Consider the following 19,159-nt stretch of genomic DNA (forward strand, 5'->3'; position numbering starts at 1 on the left):
TTGGAACCACCTAAAAGATCTTATATTAATGGTGATAATTATCCTAAGTAGAATAAAATTCTTTTTCCTAACCGAAGTGGAGCTTTTGGTTTGCACCCAACAATGTTTTTGGAAGAAAGTAGTACCTTGAGTCTCTCCTTTATCAGTTACTCTCTGCCACTTACAAAAGCTTGGATCTTACGAAGGTTTAGAGTAAAGGCCATGCAGGTACAGCACAAACACACTTGCTTTTGGCCACTTTGTCGCACCCTTTATCTGATCCACCTCTAATTGATGAACACTTGTTGCATCTCAACCATTTGTTGTTTGATCTAGTGATTCAACCATAACAATTACTACTTTCATTCAAAATCGTTATGCTAAAGATAGTTTTAAAAAATGAAATAATTTTTCTATAGCTGTTACTTGGAATAGCTAAAGGAGCATAAAAAGATAAATAACACAAAAAGCTTTGTTATTTATCTTTTTTGGTGAACCTACCTACGTCTGGAAAGTAGATTTTTATTAAGATTTATAAATGAGTATAACACTAATAATCTAGAAGACACTCCCCTTGATCTAATACTCATTTTAGTTATAAAAATGAAGCTAAAAATAATTAGGCTCCCTCTAAATTGTACTTGAATCTAATAAAGATGGCTAGGTTCCACTTGTAGAAGTAATTGATCCTATGTCAAATTACTAAATCTTCTTTAAATCTTTTATCCCGATACATCTTGAGTTGTCTAATGAAGATATCAAACAATCTTCATATAATATCTAAAAGGGTAATAACTTAATTTTGCAAGGATTCTTCATCAACTGTGGTTTGGAAAACTTCTCCAAAGAATATTGTCAATAACAAATACCATCTCCATTTATAATGGGGAGAAAAATAAAAAATGATGAAGTATTGGAAACCAAATGAGCTTGTGAAGAGAGATCGATAGATTTGAATTTTCTTCTTGAAAATGCACAGAACAATTTTTTTTTTTTTTTTACTAAGTTTCAATCATGAATCTAATGCCAATTGACAAAGATCGTAGAGCCTTTACCTATTTCATGACTTTACTTAGAAAACTATATATTTAAAACATTTGATTTCATATTTAGTAAGAAGGTAATTATTGTTGATGACTTTATACCATCATGAATCTCTCACTTTGTCTTTTTCTTTTCTTTTTAAATTTTATTAACGTTGAATTGAATCGGAGGAGAATAAATATATATGAGATTAGGTATTAGGTATTATTATATTAAGAGATAAGTATTGAGTTTAAGAAAGGAAATTGAAATGGTATTTAAAATTAATGGAAAGAAAAAGAAAAACGGATATACTGAGGAGAATGATTGAAAGGGGTTTTATAAATGAGATATAAAATTAGGTTTGGTTTTATGCGCATTTTAATGATGGGATATTCCCAATTTGTATTTGTAGTTTATAATCAACCGTCGTTTTCCCAATCATTTGTCAATCAATGCATTTGAAGACCGAATTCATACGACATGTATCTAATTAATAAAATCAACACTTGTTTCTTATTTTTCTTTTTAACATCAACCTTCAACTTTTAGATATTTTAGTCATATCATTTATTGTTGAACTAAATTCATTTTGACAATTGTTTATATATAATTTAAATTAAATATATAATAGATCTATATTTAGTTGTTTCAATATTAATATTTAAATTATAATTGTAATTTATCTTTTAAGAGATTGACAACGAATAAAATCAATCAATGGTAGCAATTGATAGTACTTTTTGAAGTTGAAAGTCATTAGTGATCATGAATGCAATCAATATCATCATTGATGACAACTATTAGTGAGGACTACTATCATTGACAACTTTCAATTTTGAGAAATCGAGCAAACATTTAAAAATGGTAGTTGGACATGGGTCTTTTTAATCTTTTACCAGTTTTTGTGCTATATATGCAATTGTTTCGTTTTTTTTTTTTTTTTTACTTAAATATCATTTATGCAACTTGCTGTAAATAGTAGCTACAGAGAAGGTCGAAATAGTTGTCTTCTCTTCTTCTTCTTTTCTTTTTTCTTTTTAATAAAATACTGGTAAAAAAAATTAAATGTTTTAACTTCAGATTGAAATTATAAAAGTATTACCTTAATTTGTTTTATACCTCATTTCAACAATTTACCTTAATTTACTTTCTATAATAATGTTAATGATAAAAAAAAAAAAAAACAAGAAGAAGGAAAGAAAAAAATAATTAGCTTTTCTTACGCAAATTTCCATTATCTTTTGATTTATTTCTTTTTTATTCTTAAACTGTGAAAATGTTTGTTTTGATCTCTTAATTCCTTTTTACTTTAGTTAAAAGTAACTATTTTTAATTTGTACTATTTTTTTCAAAAATGTTTACAATTTATAATAAATAATATTATATATTTTTTTTAATTTTGTAACAAAAAAAGATAATTACAAATAAAATTATCACGATAAATATAAATAACAATATAAAATTATTTTAAATAATTTTTTAAAAAAATATTTATAAATGTAATAAAATATTATGATCTATGTATAATTGATTAAAATAAATTGCTATTTACGTCTATTATAGTAGATATAAATACAAATAGTAGTCTGTATAAATCTATTGGAGGTGTTATATTTTATAAATATTTTAATTTATTTAGTTATATGCGAAAACAATGCAAAAAAGAATAGATGATAAGAGAAAAGCGAAATTAGAGGGAAAAAGAAGTAGGAGAAGATTGATCTGATTAGAATGTTGAGTTTTTACTAACGTACATAAAAGGAAAAAGAAAAAAAAAAAAAAAGAAGAATATTGGGAAGTGGACAGATTTAGAAATTGCAATGCGATGATTGTGTTTTGTTTTTTTAAATATATATATATATATATATATATATATATATGTGTGTGTGTGTGTGTGATGTGTGGCTTTCAATTAATTGACGGTTGATTTGACTTCATTTTTTTTTTATTTAATTTCCTTTTTCCTACTTTTAATAATTTATAATTCTTTTTTCCTTTCATATATAATATATATATACACACACACAAAGTTGTTTTAAATTTTTATTTATCTATCTTTTCTTGGATGGTTACTCCGTTTGGATGAGTCTTGAATTTGACCATTTAGCTTTAAAGAGTTGCTACATCTTTCACTTAGCTACAATTTGGTGGTACCTCACATTCACATTGACCATCGTTTCATCTTACAATTCTTATAATTTTTTTCAAAAACAAATTATATTTAAGCAATTAAAAATTCTTAACATTTTCAATTTTTATTTTTAATTTCATCGTTCACTTTCTTTCACACTATAATTTTTAAGTTTAAAAGATATAGGTCTAACATACATGACAAATGTTATTAAACTAAATTAGCAATTTCTATACATATAGATATGTTTAATTATTTTAGGAAAAATGTCAAAAATATATCATTTCACAAAATATTTACACTTTACAGAAAAAATTAAGTGTAATAAATTTTGTCTTTTAGTGATTGTATTCTATAAGGTGTAAATAGTTAATTTGTCAATTTTTTAATTTTTCTATTTTTATTATAAATATAAATATATAGAACACTAGATATATGCTATAGCATTTTTCCTAAATAAAAGAAACACTGATTTTCAACAAAGAAGAGAAGAGAGATAATTTTAAAAAAGATAAGTTAATAATAATAATAAAGGTACATTTTCAAATATAATAAAAAAATTTATGTTATTTATAAACTACAGCAAAATATAAAATTTTTGCAATATTTTTATTTATAGTTTCATTTTTTTCCACGATAATTTCTCAAATAATAATTTGAAAAAAACCTTAAAAAGAAGAAAATGAAAATGTATGTTTTGTAAAATATTATTATAAATAAACTACGAGCCTATTTAAAATACCTAATAAAAGAATTTTCAAAAAATCATTTTTATTTAAATTTTTTTATAAAAACGTTTTTCTAAAAAGTATTTGTTTACATAACTTTTATATATACCAAAAAAGTTTTAATAAAAAAATTTCAAGTTAATAAGTGGCAACTAGAGATTGGTTGACAGAAGTCCTCGGAGTTGATTGTCAGAGTTGTTATCGACAGAGTCACCGAAGGTGGTAGTCAAAGATTGGCCGACAATGATACAAAGGTGATGTCTAAAAGTTGATTGACGAGCTTCCCGACCCTTTAAGCAAATAACCCTCAAGGTTGAAAATAGTAAGGGATGAGTTATTTTAAATTGTGAGTTCTAATTCGAACTAAAACTAAGCGCGGCCTCAAACAAGGGAGTAGACTTTTATAGCCCACTTCACTCCACCTTACTCTCGGCCTCAAATGTGCCTTTAATGTTTTATTATAGGGTTTTTTTTTTTTTTTTTTTTTTGTCACTTGATGTTTGGGATTACTATTACAAAAATTGACAAATAAATAATACAAAAGAACGTAAAGAGGCAGTAAATTTTAAATAAATATATTTTTAATATATCTCATTATTATTTTAGAAAAACTTTGGTTGACATTTTGGGTGGTGGTTATGTGGGTGGGGGATGTTATATATAATAACAATACTGTTGGTAGGTGAAAGGGTGAGATAACTGTTTTCATTTAATTTGATTAAATTTATGTTTGTGATGGTTATGGTTATCACGTATATACTTAGTTCCAATTGTTTATTAATTCACTGCAGCTATGAGACCTTGTTGGAAGGATTTAAATATGAAAATTGAAGGTTTTGCACCCACGTAAAATGGTCAACACAAATATAGGAATTTTGATTTCCAGTATGATAATATATATGTGCATGCATGATTCTGTTTCAGATTTTTGTAGGAATATAGATATATTTCATAGAATTATTGAGACATTTGAACGCCATTTGTTTCTTAAATATTGGTTGTTGTTTTTTTTAAACATTTTCTAAAAATAAAAACACATTTCAACTAAAACATTAATCTTTTAAACTCTCTACAAACTTTATTTTTATTTTTTCTCTTTCATTACTCCTAGATATATCTAAATTATAAATTACTCTTTCATTGCTCTAGACATGTGAAAATGGTTAAAGTTTTATTTCAAGTATACACATTCTAACTTTTTAAATTAAAGTTTCAAAATTACCCTTAAACTTAAAAAAAAAATCTTACCATTAGTATATAAGCATAAAGCTTTAATACCTTGTTGCAATAATACTTCTAGAATGCTTCTATGGTGAAGTTTTCAAGAGTTTAGAAAGAACCAATTTTAATATATGCATATATAAATAACCTCTTTTGTTCATGTATATATTCTTTTAATTTTTGTCATAGTTTTGTAATTCTTCTACCAATTTTTTCGACAACTAAAATAAAAACAAAAAGTTAAGTTAAAATTACATAAAATTCCAAGAAAATGACACAATTTTTCAAAATAAAAAAAATTTCCTTCAAACATACACAAAACGGTAAATAGTGAACATATACTTGCTTACGAACGTACAATTAATTTTGATAAAACATTTAACATACCTTAATTAGTGAAGTAGACAAACTTATTTATTTATTAGTTTTTAGATAAACAAATGTCTAGCAGTTAACAGAAGGAAAGTAGAGTAGGATGGTAAGCTAATGAATTCTATTTATATGGAACTGCACATGTCTTGTTTTTAAGAAAAAGAAATTCCTATAAATATTATACAAAGTATAGCCAAAATAAAATAAATATATATTAAAAACGATAGAACAAGAAATATTTAGGAAAACTTGTCTACATTCATGATCTTGAAGAAAACGACAATATCATTCTACAATAAATTTTGTTTGAAGGATAACCTAGTAGACATATTTGCAAACTCACCATCTAAAACAATGTTTGAAAAATTGGTGCACAACATTAGGATGTGTTGATTTGAATATCTCATTAATTAGTTTTTTATTAGCAAGATTTTAATAAGACATATTTTATAATGGACATCTAATAAGGGGACTATTATCACTACAAGAAATTTTGCCTTTGTCGATGACAAACATGCCGATGCCCCTAAATGTCGTTGGCAAAAGTGATATTCTTCAACGTACTGTTTAATTGGTTGGCAATAAATGGAATCGTCGACGGTAAAAATTAGAGCATTGGCTTAGATAGATCTTTGCCAGCGACTTATTTTTGCACCGTCGACATAGGTAGACATCTATCGATGGTTTATTATTACCGTCGGGTTAAGTGGACTAATGCCTGGTGGATTTTAAAGAATTTTATTATTACCTTCGGTAGTTCAAGTATACGTCAACATTTTCTTTTTCATCGTTGACATAGGCTCTTTCGACGGCATGAGAGAAGCTGATGCGTTTTTGAAGATATGCTGAAAAATCTTGTCACCGACAAAAGATCAATTTTTTATAGTGTATATATTTAACAAAATAGATCAGAGGTCCAAAATCCCAAAATAGGTATCTTTTATCTCCTCTTGTTTCAGATGTATTAGTGTATATTGGGCATGTAATTTATCCACCCATGCTTAGTGTCCAAAATGTGTCATATCCTAATTTCTAAATTTGTTATATATAAATATTGACATTATGAAATTTTGTGGATGTCATGTTGAAGAAAACATTAGGGGTGTAAACTGATTGACTTGGGTTGGGTTGAAAGATGTTTTCAACCCAACCCATATTTTCGATTGAGTGGGTTGTCAACCCGAATAACTCGAATTAGGTTTCCAACCCAACCCATAAATATATTGGTTGGGTTGGGTTGTCGGGTTGTATTATTTTTTTTCTAAATTCTACTGCTTAAACTGTTAATGTGATCATAAGTCTTACCATAATCTTTGGATCCACACTACAAAATCTTATCCTGTCAATTTCTAACAAGGCAAACAAATCATGCTCATGCTAGAACTTCCTTTCAACTCAAAAAAAAATTAAAGCAGCAAAAAACCCAGTTGAACATAACACTAAAAAAAACACTAAACTCATCATCCAACAAAAGACTTCACGGATTTAGAGAAGAAAGTAGTAGAAAGCAACATAAACCCTTCACTTCAATCCATCCAAGGTTCCCCAGAAGCCAACAAACAACACCCATTAATACAAATCATCAACAATCAAACAAAAACAAACAAAAGAGAGAATTAATCACCAAAAGATGAAGAAAACGAAGTGGTGGGGGTAGATGATAAAGAAAAGCCGAATTTACGTCAAAACCAAAAAGGAAAAAAGAAGAAAAAACGAAAGAGAAAATGAATTTGATAGAAGAAGAGAGTGTAGTATGGTTGAAAGAAAAGAGTAGAGGGGTGGTTTTGATGAAGAGACAGACACCCTGGAATCAAAGGGTTCATCTGGAATGACATTTTCATGGCTACGTTAGAGACAGACAATACAAGGATGCATTTTGTCGCCATTGATTTGTCCTTCTTTGGTAGAATCAGAAGAATGAGGAATTTCAACATCAAAACTACAGAGACCAAGAAAGAAAGCAAAGAACTTTCAATTTTTTTTAAAAATTTCTCTCAAAACCCACCTAGATTTTTCCCCGAAATAAGACGAAGAAGACAAGGAGATGCAGAACGGAGAAGAGAGATTTCTCATCGTAGCCATTCGAAAAGCAAAGAAGACGAAGAAGACAAGGAGACAAATGGAGAACGGAGAAGAGGTTGTGCTGGTAATAGAGAACAAATTGAGATGAGGGAGACGGAGAAGAAGAACAGAGGAGAACGAAGAAGACGAAGATCGAAGGAGAAGACGAAGACGAGGAGAATGGAGAACAAAGAAAACGAGGAGAAGATGAACCGACTGAAGGAGATGAAAAAGACTGAGAAGAGCTGCGCAAAGTTAGAAAAACAAAAACTTAACCTAATTACTTATATTTTATTAAAAAATAATAAAATAAAATAAAAATATATGAACATTAGAAGAATTCGGGTTGGGTTGGGTTGAACCGAATTTTTCAACCCTCCAACTCGACACCTAATCCAATTCGAAAATTTTCAAAATTTTCAACTCAACCCAACCCAACCTAAAAAGAAGAGAGAGCATTCGGAATGCAAAAATTTTGTGAGGAGAGGGGAGAGGAGGGTAGGATGAATTTTTAATTTTTAACCCTACTATTACATTTTCTTTTTCCCTTTTCCAATAATCACCCAAAAAGAGATGCATGCAGATGCATGCATTTATATTTAAATTTACATGTATATGGTACGTATATTCTATAGTCCACAGGCAACCACTTTAGTTGTTAAATGGCGGCTCTGGGACTTAATACATCCAAATTCTGCTCTCAAAATTATTAACAATAATAACAACCTAACGTATGGATTCCATCACACAAACACACATATATATGGACATTTTTCAATATAATAGATAAATTGAAATTATTTAAAAATCATAGCAAAATCATCTAATTTTATATTTGAATCTTTTTTACAATATTTATGACAATTCTTCTCTATTTTTTATTTTTAAATGTGAAATATAGTTTGCTTTTTTATTTATTTATTTGTAAATTTAATTAATTGAATGAATTGGGTTTGGTGGTCTGTCCTAGGGGGAGCCGTATTTTAGTGTTAAAAAATAGAGGCCGCACAGTACATTAGAACATATTGCACTCAGCACTTTAAGGTACATGTATGCGTTTTCATATTTCATTGGATGTTGCATTTTTCTACATCAGCTAAGCAAGCCTAGTCTCTTACCACAACGTTTCCCCGTCCGCGTTGTTTGGAATCAGAGCTACTCATATAGTTCACCATCTCATATGTGATACATGGACTAACCTGAGTGAGAAAGAGAAAAGTTTGAGAAACTATTTGTAACTTTATTGATTTTTCTGTATTTCTCATGTCAAATATTACAGTATACATGTATACTTATACACAAAATTAAGGTAAAATAAGGGAAGAATAATAGTGTTAAATACAGCATAATCTCCTCCTTGATATTTGAGCATAATCTACTCCATGATATTTGAGCATAATCTACTCCATGATATTTGCTCTAATTTCATTAATACCCTCCCTCAAACTCAAGATGGGAGTGTCGAGACCACCTTGAGTTTGTGAATTAACTGAGTGAAATGAGGAGAATGGAGGGCTTTGGTGAATATATCCGCAGGTTGCTCGGTGGTAGAGATGGGTTGGAGATGAAGTGTGTTGCTCTGTAGGTGGTGGCGAACAAAGTGACAGTCATTCTCAATATGCTTTGTGCGTTCATGGAATACATCATTGTGTGCAATCTGAATAGCACTGTGATTATCACAATGAAGAATAGTTGGTGATGTCTGTGGGGTCCCCATATCAGTAAGAAGCCAACGCAGCCAAATTAATTCTGAAGTGGCATCAGCCAGTGCACGATATTCAGACTCTGTGCTGGAACGGGAAACAACAGATTGTTTCTTACTTCGCCAGGAGATAAGAGCGTCACCTAGATAGAAGCAATAGCCAGTGGTAGACCGTCTATCAGTAGGATCACCTGCCCAATCAGCATCAGAGAAACCAGAGAGAACCAGGGAGGATTGGGAGGAGAACTGTAGACCATGACCCAAAGTACCTTTGATGTAGCGAAGAATGCGAAGGACGACAGTGAAGTGAATTGTACGAGGGGCAGCCATGAACTGACTAACAATATGAACTGCATACGCAATATCTGGACGAGTCACAGTTAGGTAAATTAGGCTGTCAACTAGTTGCCTATACAAAGTGGGATCTTCAAGGGGAACACCGTCAAAAGGAGTGAGACGCACATTCGGATCCAGAGGTGTTGAGAAGGTGGCAGAATCAGTAATGCCAGATCGATTGAGGAGGTCAGATGCATATTTTGCTTGAGATAAATAGTAGCCACTAGATGATGAGGAGATTTCAAGACCAAGAAAATAGTTGAGATTTCCTAAGTCCTTCATCTCAAAATGCTTACCCAGGTAACATTGCAAATCAGATATGGCTTGAGGGTCATTACCTGTAATAATCATGTCATCCACATATAAGAGAAGGAGAACAATACCATTAGGCGTCTGACGAGTAAATAAGGCGGAATCATGAGGACTGGAGGTGAACCCGAGTTGTGTAATGGTGGAACTAAATGTTGCAAACCAAGCTCGAGGAGCCTGTTTGAGGCCGTAGAGAGCACGACGAAGAAGGCATACTTTCTGTGGTGGTGGAGTAGTGCCAGGTGGTGGTTTCATATAGACTTCTTCAGATAGGGTTCCATTCAGAAACGCATTTTTAACATCCATTTGAAGAAGGGGCCATTGTTTTGCAGCTGCAATGGCTAGAAGACTACGGACAGATGTCATTCGAGCTACTGGAGCAAACGTTTCTTCATAATCAATCCCATATTCCTGAGAATATCCTTTAGCAACAAGACGTGCTTTGTATCGTTCAATAGAGCCATCAGAGTGCGTTTTTATTTTAAAAATCCACTTACAGCCAATAGGTTTCTTACCAGGAGGTAGGTCAACATAATCCCAGGTGTGAGTTTTGGTTAAGGCTTGAAGTTCATTATCCATTGCTTGCTGCCACAAAGGGTTAGTACTGGCTTCTTTATACGAAGAAGGTTCCACTAAAGACATGATAGTAGAAAAACAATGGTACTCTTTGAGATGAGTAAGAGTTTCTCTTACCCGGGTGGACCGTCAGACAGGTGCATGTTCAGGTTCCTCACAGGGGACAGATGGGCGGTCCGGGAGTGCGGAGGTAGTGTGTGATTCAGTGAGCTCAGATGTGAGTGGGGGACAAGATGTAGTGTTGGATGATGAATCAGGAGTGGGAAATAGAGGGGTAGAAGGATCAGTAAAGAATGAGTGCGGACTAGATAGAGAGGCATGAAATGAAAAAAGACTAGAAAACATACGATGTTCCCAAAAGGTGACATGGCGAGAGATACGTAATCGTTGAGAGATAGGATCCCAACAACGAAAACCTTTATGTTCGGTGCCATAACCCAAGAAACAACAGAGACGAGCACGAGGTTCCAATTTGGTATGTTCATGGGAATGTAATAACACAAAGCATGTACACCCAAAGACTTTGAGATGAGAGTAAGTAGGAGGAGTACCGTATAGTCGTTCAAATGGGGAAATATTGTGTATGACCTGAGATGGAAGGCGATTGATGACGTAAACAGAGGTGAGGGCAGCCTCTCCCCAAAATTTTTCAGGACAGGATCCAGAAAGGAGTTGGGCACGAATAGAGTCTAAAATGTGGTGGTGTTTGCGTTCCGCTCGTCCATTTTGCTGGGAAGTGTGAGGACATGAGTGTTGAATTAAAGTGCCTTGTTGTGCAAGGAAGGAAAGAAAACGAGAGTCCTTATATTCCATTGCATTATCTGTGCGAAGAATTTTGATTTTGCTAGAAAATTGTGTTTGAATCATATTTGCAAAATCAACATATATTTGATATAAGGAGGAACGATTTCTGAGAAAGTAAATCCAAGTGAAACGAGAATAATCATCAATAAATAACACAAAATATCGATAACCATTAACAGTAGGACATGGAGCTGGTCCCCAAATATCAGAGTGAATTAGGCCAAAAGGTTTATCACATAAAGAAGCAGATTTAGGGAAGGACAAAGCAGGTTGTTTCGCCATTTTGCAATGTAAACAATCAAAAGTATTAAACTGAGAAACATTGTTTAAAAGACCAGTAGAAGTTAAACTACGAAGTTTATTAGATGATGCATGACCTAAACGAAGATGCCACTGAAATAGAGTGTTATCAGTGACGGGAGCAGAGATGGCTGGAAACGCAGAAGAATGTTGGAGGGATGTGAGCTCAAATAATCGACCCACCTTCCGTCCCGTACCAATCACTTGTCCCGTCTGAGAATCCTGAACCTGACAACCATGAGAAGAAAAAATAATAGTAAGTCCGAGATCACATAATTGACCAACAGAAGCTAGGTTGAATGTGAGATTTGGGACATGATAGGTGTTGGAAAGTTTGATGGTGGGTGTATTAACGGTGCCAATGTGGGAAATAGACATGGAATTACCATCCGCAGAGTGGATCGGGGGAAGTGATTGAACAGGAATATGAGATGATAATAAGGAAATGTCAGAAGTCATGTGATTACAACAGGCAGAGTCAAGGAGCCAAGAGGTACCTGGGGTGACAGCAAGAGCAGTAGATTGGGAAGAGATCACCTGTTTCAGTAAATCATGAAGATCAGTCAACTGAAGACTCGAAGGTTCAGTGATGTCAGATGATGTAGCAGCAACAACAACAGACGAAGAACCGGCTTTATGGGAAAATTTGGGTTTGTGTGAATGACCAGGAGGGCGGGGTGGGCGTGTTGGACAATTATCCAAAATATGACCTCGTTTGTGACAATACCTGCACTCAATAGTAGGACAGTTAGCAAACTTATGACCATGAAGTTTGCAATTCTTACAGAAGATGGTCTCATTAGCTTGTCGGAGATGAGTAGTTGCAAGGGCGACATCAGAGTGCAGGGAGGAGACAATGCCAAGTCTTTTCTCCTCAAATAAGATTTCTTGAACAGCAGCATCAAGAGATGGCAGAGGATTACGATGTAACAGAGCAGCACGAACGGATTCATATTCTGGTCGGAGACCCATTAATACTTTGATGAGACGAATATGGTCAGGGCTAATTTTTCACTACAAGAATTTTGGCCTTTAATGTCGGTTTAAAACCGACATTAAAGGCCTCTTTAATGTCGGTTTAAAAACGACATTAAAGGCCTTTAATGTCAGTTTTCAACCGACATCTTTGATGGTGTTATTGAAGCCCTTTAATGTCGGTTTAAAAACGACATTAAAGCCCTCTTTAATGTCGGTTTGTCAGTTTTCAACCGACATCTTTGATAGTGTTATTGAAGCTCTTTAATTTCGGTTGAACTCTGATATGTCGGTTTAAAACCGACATTAAAGCCTAGTTTTTTTATTCATTTTTACAAATTTATTTTTATTTAATTGTTACATTATTGTCCTATAGACCGACATTGGGTCAATGTAGATAAATATGTTTTTCACACGCCAACAAATCAATGAAATTCATATTATGTTAGAAACTATAACATTTGTCTTTTACATTTACACAAAATAAAATATTAATATTATGTTTATATATACATTCTACAATAGTACATGAAAAAAGATTCTAATACAAGAATTAAATAATTAAAAATCCTAAATGCCTTCTCAGTCTTCAATTTTCAACGGTCGCTTGACCATTTCTACACAATCGCTTAGCTTTCAACCCGATATCACTTCAATTATCTACAAACAATATCCAAATAAACCATTTATATGAATAACAAAGCTGTTTGAAGTACTGAAATTGCAGAAAAGGATGAAAAGTTCTTAATATTGCCCACCAAATGAATAATCAACATTTTTTTACATAACATTATTATGAAAACCAATATCAATCTATAAAGAAATAAGCAACATCAACATAATAAGCTGAAAAGTAAAGCTTATTATAGTCCAACGTAAGCATAAGTAGCGCAAAGAAAAAATGTCCCTTACGTCACCAATGGAATTTCATTCCAAGTAAACATAAACATCATTAAAAATTAACTAAAATAATAAATAATAAACAAAACCAGAGAAAGAGAGGAAGAATCACAACTTACCAATAATCCCACCACCTGCTGTTTCGCCAGCAAGACTACCATTTCCACTACCACTGCCAAGTTCACAAGGGAGATTGGGATCACCATACGCAACACCGCCATTAATGAAGGTGCCATTATAGTATCCATCACCACCTTTCCCACCATGTCCACCACCTGCACCAAGACCATTTGCAAAAATTCGTCCTCTACCCACTTCACCGGTGCAGCCTGCACAACCAAGTACAAAACATGGTGAGTTGCAATAATGGAAAATTTTCCTCTTATGAATAACCAAACTTTCATCAAGAAAAGATGGAGGCAATCACATACAATAACGAAAACCCACAAAGGATGCAAGATAAAACTAAGATACCAATTTAAATGGAAAAAAAGAAGAAGAAGAAAAACGATACATAGCCGAAGCACAACAGAAAACTTTAATCTACAATAGTGTAATGTAATATGTTCAACCTTCAGTTAAGATGAAGCTGCGGTATATTAACAATTTTTCATTAAAACTACTTGAACCTGCCAGGTAAGAACAAAATAATTGGAAGAAAAATGCATACCAAGACCAGAAGCACTAATTGCACCAGATAGGTAAACAAATATATCCCTGACCCAGTGAAAGTGAATAACAGATCCAGTTATGGTGCCTTCAACTGTTAGATCTTCAACTCGACAAATCTGCAGAAACAAGCCAAGCAAACAAATATCAGATTAGACAATGAAAAGCATGTTCAGTGTAATGAATAAATCTCAAAAATAATATTCTCCACACAAGATAACTACTTAGTGGTCAATCTGGCTAATGAGACACCTGAAGAGTGAAGGGCAATGTGGAATTCACATTACAATCTTCAAGGGGGTGAAGTAGTTCCGCTGGACAATCAGAAAGTTCACAGTAGAGTCGTGGTCTCCTACAAATTTATAGAAAAGTTAGGGAAACAAAAACGAAATTACTGATCTACGATCATACATTAGAAAACTTACGTCTTATTGGCTTTTGAATCGTCCAAAGGTCCTCGGAGGAATGACTTAGGCCCAACCTTAATATTATCAAGTAGATATTCAACACTTGGTACAAACAAACAATAAAAAAAATGTGCATGCTCTTATATCTGCCATATCAATGATAGCTCAGTTTTTCACATTTAAAAAAATGATATATACATCTGTTTATTAACGGAAAAAGAAAAATAATTGACAAACATAACTCAGGCTCTGTAATCCACAATAACCAAGTACCAACCAATCAAAAACAAAAAAAATATGAAATTTTTTAGCCTATTGAAGTAGTAATGGGGACCGAAGAAAAGGATTAAAAACATCAAAATGCCCCAAAAAGTCGTTTTTCAGGCAAGCAACCTTAAAATCATCCACACAGTCTGTCACAGAAAAGACAGCATGTATGGTTCTGAAACAATAGAGAAATAAGTTCAATTAAATATATATATATAGAGAGAGAGATAAGACCAAGATATAGTGTCATGGCTAGTCATGCCACCACGAGTTAAAAGGGAAACAAAAACTTCATGAATCAGTACTGTGTTGAAAATGTTAATTACATATGAAACACACTCTTGAGAAAGTCCAAAGAATAATTTTTGGCAAAAATATAGCTCTCAATAGATGGGAAACAAAAGGAGCTGCTACTTGCCTTAATAACAGAATTGCTCATAAGAAGCTCTTCTGCAATTAACTCAAATTCTGATGATGCGTAATGAGCAAGCCCAAAGGACAGGACTGCACCAACTGATAAATGAATTTGTCCTTGAACCTACGTGAAGAATCAGCAGCATTTCACCATAGAAGTACATAATAGAAAGAAATTGTTCTACCATTGGAGAAACAATATGTTGAATCAAAGAGAGTACGAATTTGGAAGACTGCGAAGTGTCTTAGTCAATTGTTTGATGTTATATTTTTAAAAATTGTAGAGTACCTCGATCACACATAACCTTTTTAAATGGTCTTCTTAGAACCTACTTTGTAGAATAAGAAACAACAATCGGTACTTGCAATACCTTCCTCATATATTTGGTAATACTTGCAAGCAAGTCTCAAAATAGCAAGGTAGAAAAAATTTGCATGCTAAGATGAAATTACACATCAGCAAACATTCATTTCCACTCAAAAAAAATAAAACAAAATCGAATTCTCTCAAATGGGACGTCTAAAATTGAAACTTAATCCTAAAGCTGAGCTTAGGTTAATAGGTTAGGATGGGGCATGTCTTGGAGTGATTTTGAAAGGTTTAAAATCACTTTCTGTCAAGTTCAAAATCAATCCCAAAAATATCTTTAATCATTCAACATCAACTTTGATTGAATGAAAATCATGTTTAAAATCATAAATCCAAATATGAAGATGATTTGATGAGAATCACTTTTAATAAATCACTTATAAACAAATCATATAATCACTTCTTTAAAAAAACACTCCCAAAGAAGTAACAAAATTTGTTATTATTTGAATGTGATGATTGATTACTTTTCAACGAACCACCAAACAAGCAAGTATCTGCCCTTTTCTTGGAATTCTGGTTATTTAAATCCTTTTTCTGATGAAATTACTCTTTCTTCTCTAAGAAAGGGAAAAAATACAACACTTCCCATTAATAGAAAGATGGCATTGATTATAACCAAAAAAAAAAAAAGGCAACTCAAGAAGTCCAGGTCAAAAAACACTCAAGCTGCATGATCCATATGAGAACAGAAATCAGAGAAATAATAATCTGCATAACCGTGGAAGCATATACTCAGAGATATATAACCTGTACACGGCTCCAAAACAAAGGAACCAAAGCCTTAGCATGGTTTTGAATGTACACATTTGTCCAAAGAGGCTGCTTGGGAAATGTTAGAAGAAGTGTATCCGTCTGAGTAGATAAGTTGTCATTGCTAACAATAAGGCTTCGAGACACAGCATCGTAATACGTTCCTGCAGCACCCGCATTTTCAGAACAGCCATAACTCTTCCCCCCTACAAACAACACATAAAGGTCACTATATTATATTTGATTCTTTCTCATTCTTTTCCTTCTCTGCACTATGATGGTATTATAGAGCAGAAACCCCATGACAACACTCAATTTTTGTTACTAAATTTACGTTACTTTCTTTTATTTCAAGGAAAGAAAAACAACCTTAGAACATGTTACTAAATATACATCTTAGAGATAAAATGCTCAAAGTCAAACACAAGGCTAAGACAGCAGACTAGAACAACAAAATGAAGCTTGCTTTAAGTTATAGCTAAGTCAAATAACCTGAATCTATAATGGAAGTGTTTGAAGCATCCGACGATGGGGGGCTGACTTCTCTGAAGCAAATAATAGGCAAAGCACGCTTCGGTATCTTTCTTGCTTTTGTGATGTCCTGAAAACATTGCATATAGTAAGAAAACCGAAATACAAAGAGAGATTGCAATTGTAATGACTGATAACATACTTGCAAATCTAGCATAAAGTTTTATAATAGAAAACACCCACTCTCATGAGACTAAGTATGAGCTTGGGACGAGCAATTCCTTGGTGAAAATGAGAGTTTTTTTTAAATACTTTTGACTATTTAACCACTTAGCACACTATATCCACAACATATCGAAATTTTGAGGGGAAAAAATCTTTTAACAGGTTTAAGCACATTTCACACATCCAAAAGCCATCTCAAGCTCACCTCTTGAAAACTACGTTTTTGTCGATGAAGCTATCAGACGCCATTGAAAAGATTAATGTGAAAGAAATATATTGTTTGACCTTGTTTTAGTGTGAAAGAGATCAAATCAGTGCGGGAACGTACGTGGTGGAGCGAAGTTGGGGCGGCCATTCGTGGGGATCTACTGCGCGAAAGTCCGTTATGGACATCAGGGGAGGGAACGTCGTCTGTGGTGGCGCCGACAAGTCGATTGATATCCCTGTGGTGGCGCGGCCAAAGCTTGTACGTGAACGTCGTCTGTGATGGTCGAATGTCGTCTGTGCGTGAACGTCTGGTGGTGGATTGTCAGCCGAAGCTTGTGCGTAACATCATCTGTGCGTGAAATTGGCGGCCGACGAGCTTGGGTGGAGGAAGGACAGGAAGAAGAATGGGAAAAAGAAAAGAAAGAACGTATGGGAGGGAAAGACTACCCTAAGGTTTTTGCTGAATTAAATTGGGGAAAAAAAGAGAGAGAAACCATTGACTTTTTACAATATTAAAAAAAAAATTAAAAATTAGCTTTAATGTCACTTTTAAAAAAGGGAGAATGTTTAATGTCGGTTTTAAACCGACATGAAACATCCGCTTTTTGAAAAGCGACATTAAAGTTCATTTTTCATTTTTTCCACCTGACATTAAAGCCCACATTTCTTCTAGTGTTTGCCTGATCTAACTGAGTCCAAATAGGCTGAAGAGTGGCGAGATATTCATTCACAGATTGTCCCATTTCCTGATTGAGACTAACAAGTGTAGAGTGCAGCTGATAATAATGAGCCAGTCCTATAGACTGAAAACGTGTGTATAGAAAATCCCAGAGTTCTTTTGCACTATCAAAGGCATCAAACTGAGTGTGGATGGCTGGAATAGAAGTATTACCTAACCAAGTGATAATTTGGTGATTTTTGCTGTCCCAATCCTCAAATCTTTCAATGTACTGAATATCCTCTGCACTGGTTTCATGGACAATAGGTTTGACAGGTTTGGTAATATCTCCCGTGATGATACGCCATAATTTTCGACCTATTAGAAAACTCCTCATTTGGTGGGCCCAGGTAATATAGTTTGTGCCATCAAGGATGGTGCTAATGGGGCGAGCTACGTCATGTTTCGCCATCTCGTCGGACAGAGGGGGCAGAATTAATCTCACGGCGAACTTCCTCACGGTACGGACAAGAAGGCTGGCGGAATGGATCTGCAGGTGGTCGGGCGGCAAACCTCACGGCTGATTGGACGAAGAGGTATACAGGAACACAGATTTCAAGTGGGCTAGTGGAGATCTCAAGTGGGCTAGTGGGGTGATGTTTTATATGGTTTATATAGTGGGCTAGGAAGGCAGAAGTGGGCTAGTGGGCTAGTGGGCTAGTGGGCTAGTGGGGGTGATCTCATCTCCTTCCAAAAAATATGATCGTTCTTAGCCTTGTCTTGATGAAGTAGGGCTAATCAAATCTGAGGAAGCTAAGCAAAAATCTGAGTAGGAGTGGAGTGCTAACTGAACTGGAGCGGACCGGAGCAGAGCGGAACTGGGCGTCGGATCTGCCCCTCGTCGACTCTGAGAGGAACTGAGCGTCGTCGAACGGATCGGCGGATCTGAGGATCGACACGAACTGGGAGTCTTCAAACTGAAGGAGTCGTCTTTTACAGGTACGGATTCGCGGATGAGGACGGATTCGCGGACGAGGACGACCGGCAGAAACTGATTTCGTCGAACGGATCGGTGGATCTGAGGATCGACACGAACTGGGAGTCTTCAAACTGAAGGAGTCGTCTTTTACAGGTACGGATTCGCGGATGAGGGCGGATTCGCGGACGAGGACGACCGGCAGAAACTGATTCGCGGATGAGGACGGCGGCGGCGGCTAGGTTAGAAACTTGGCTCTGATACCATGTAACTTTATTGATTTTTCTGTATTTCTCATGTCAAATATTACAGTATACATGTA

General features: G+C 34.1%; 1 protein-coding gene across 1 annotated transcript; it reads right to left on the bottom strand.

The window, feature by feature from the left end:
• Positions 1-13,004: 13,004 nt before the first annotated feature.
• On the bottom strand, positions 13,005-17,648 carry LOC127150848 (uncharacterized). Its single transcript, XM_051089538.1, has 10 exons — positions 17,325-17,648; positions 16,793-16,901; positions 16,298-16,506; positions 15,182-15,301; positions 14,890-14,909; positions 14,515-14,598; positions 14,342-14,441; positions 14,091-14,208; positions 13,540-13,592; positions 13,005-13,180 (listed from the first exon to the last, which is right to left on the bottom strand). The coding sequence occupies exons 1-10, from the start codon at positions 17,349-17,351 to the stop codon at positions 13,157-13,159; spliced, it is 864 nt and encodes a 287-aa protein (XP_050945495.1). The 5' UTR covers positions 17,352-17,648; the 3' UTR covers positions 13,005-13,156.
• Positions 17,649-19,159: the final 1,511 nt, after the last annotated feature.

The sequence above is a fragment of the Cucumis melo genome, chromosome 9 (assembly GCF_025177605.1).
Source record: "Cucumis melo cultivar AY chromosome 9, USDA_Cmelo_AY_1.0, whole genome shotgun sequence".
Lineage (NCBI taxonomy): Eukaryota > Viridiplantae > Streptophyta > Magnoliopsida > Cucurbitales > Cucurbitaceae > Cucumis > Cucumis melo.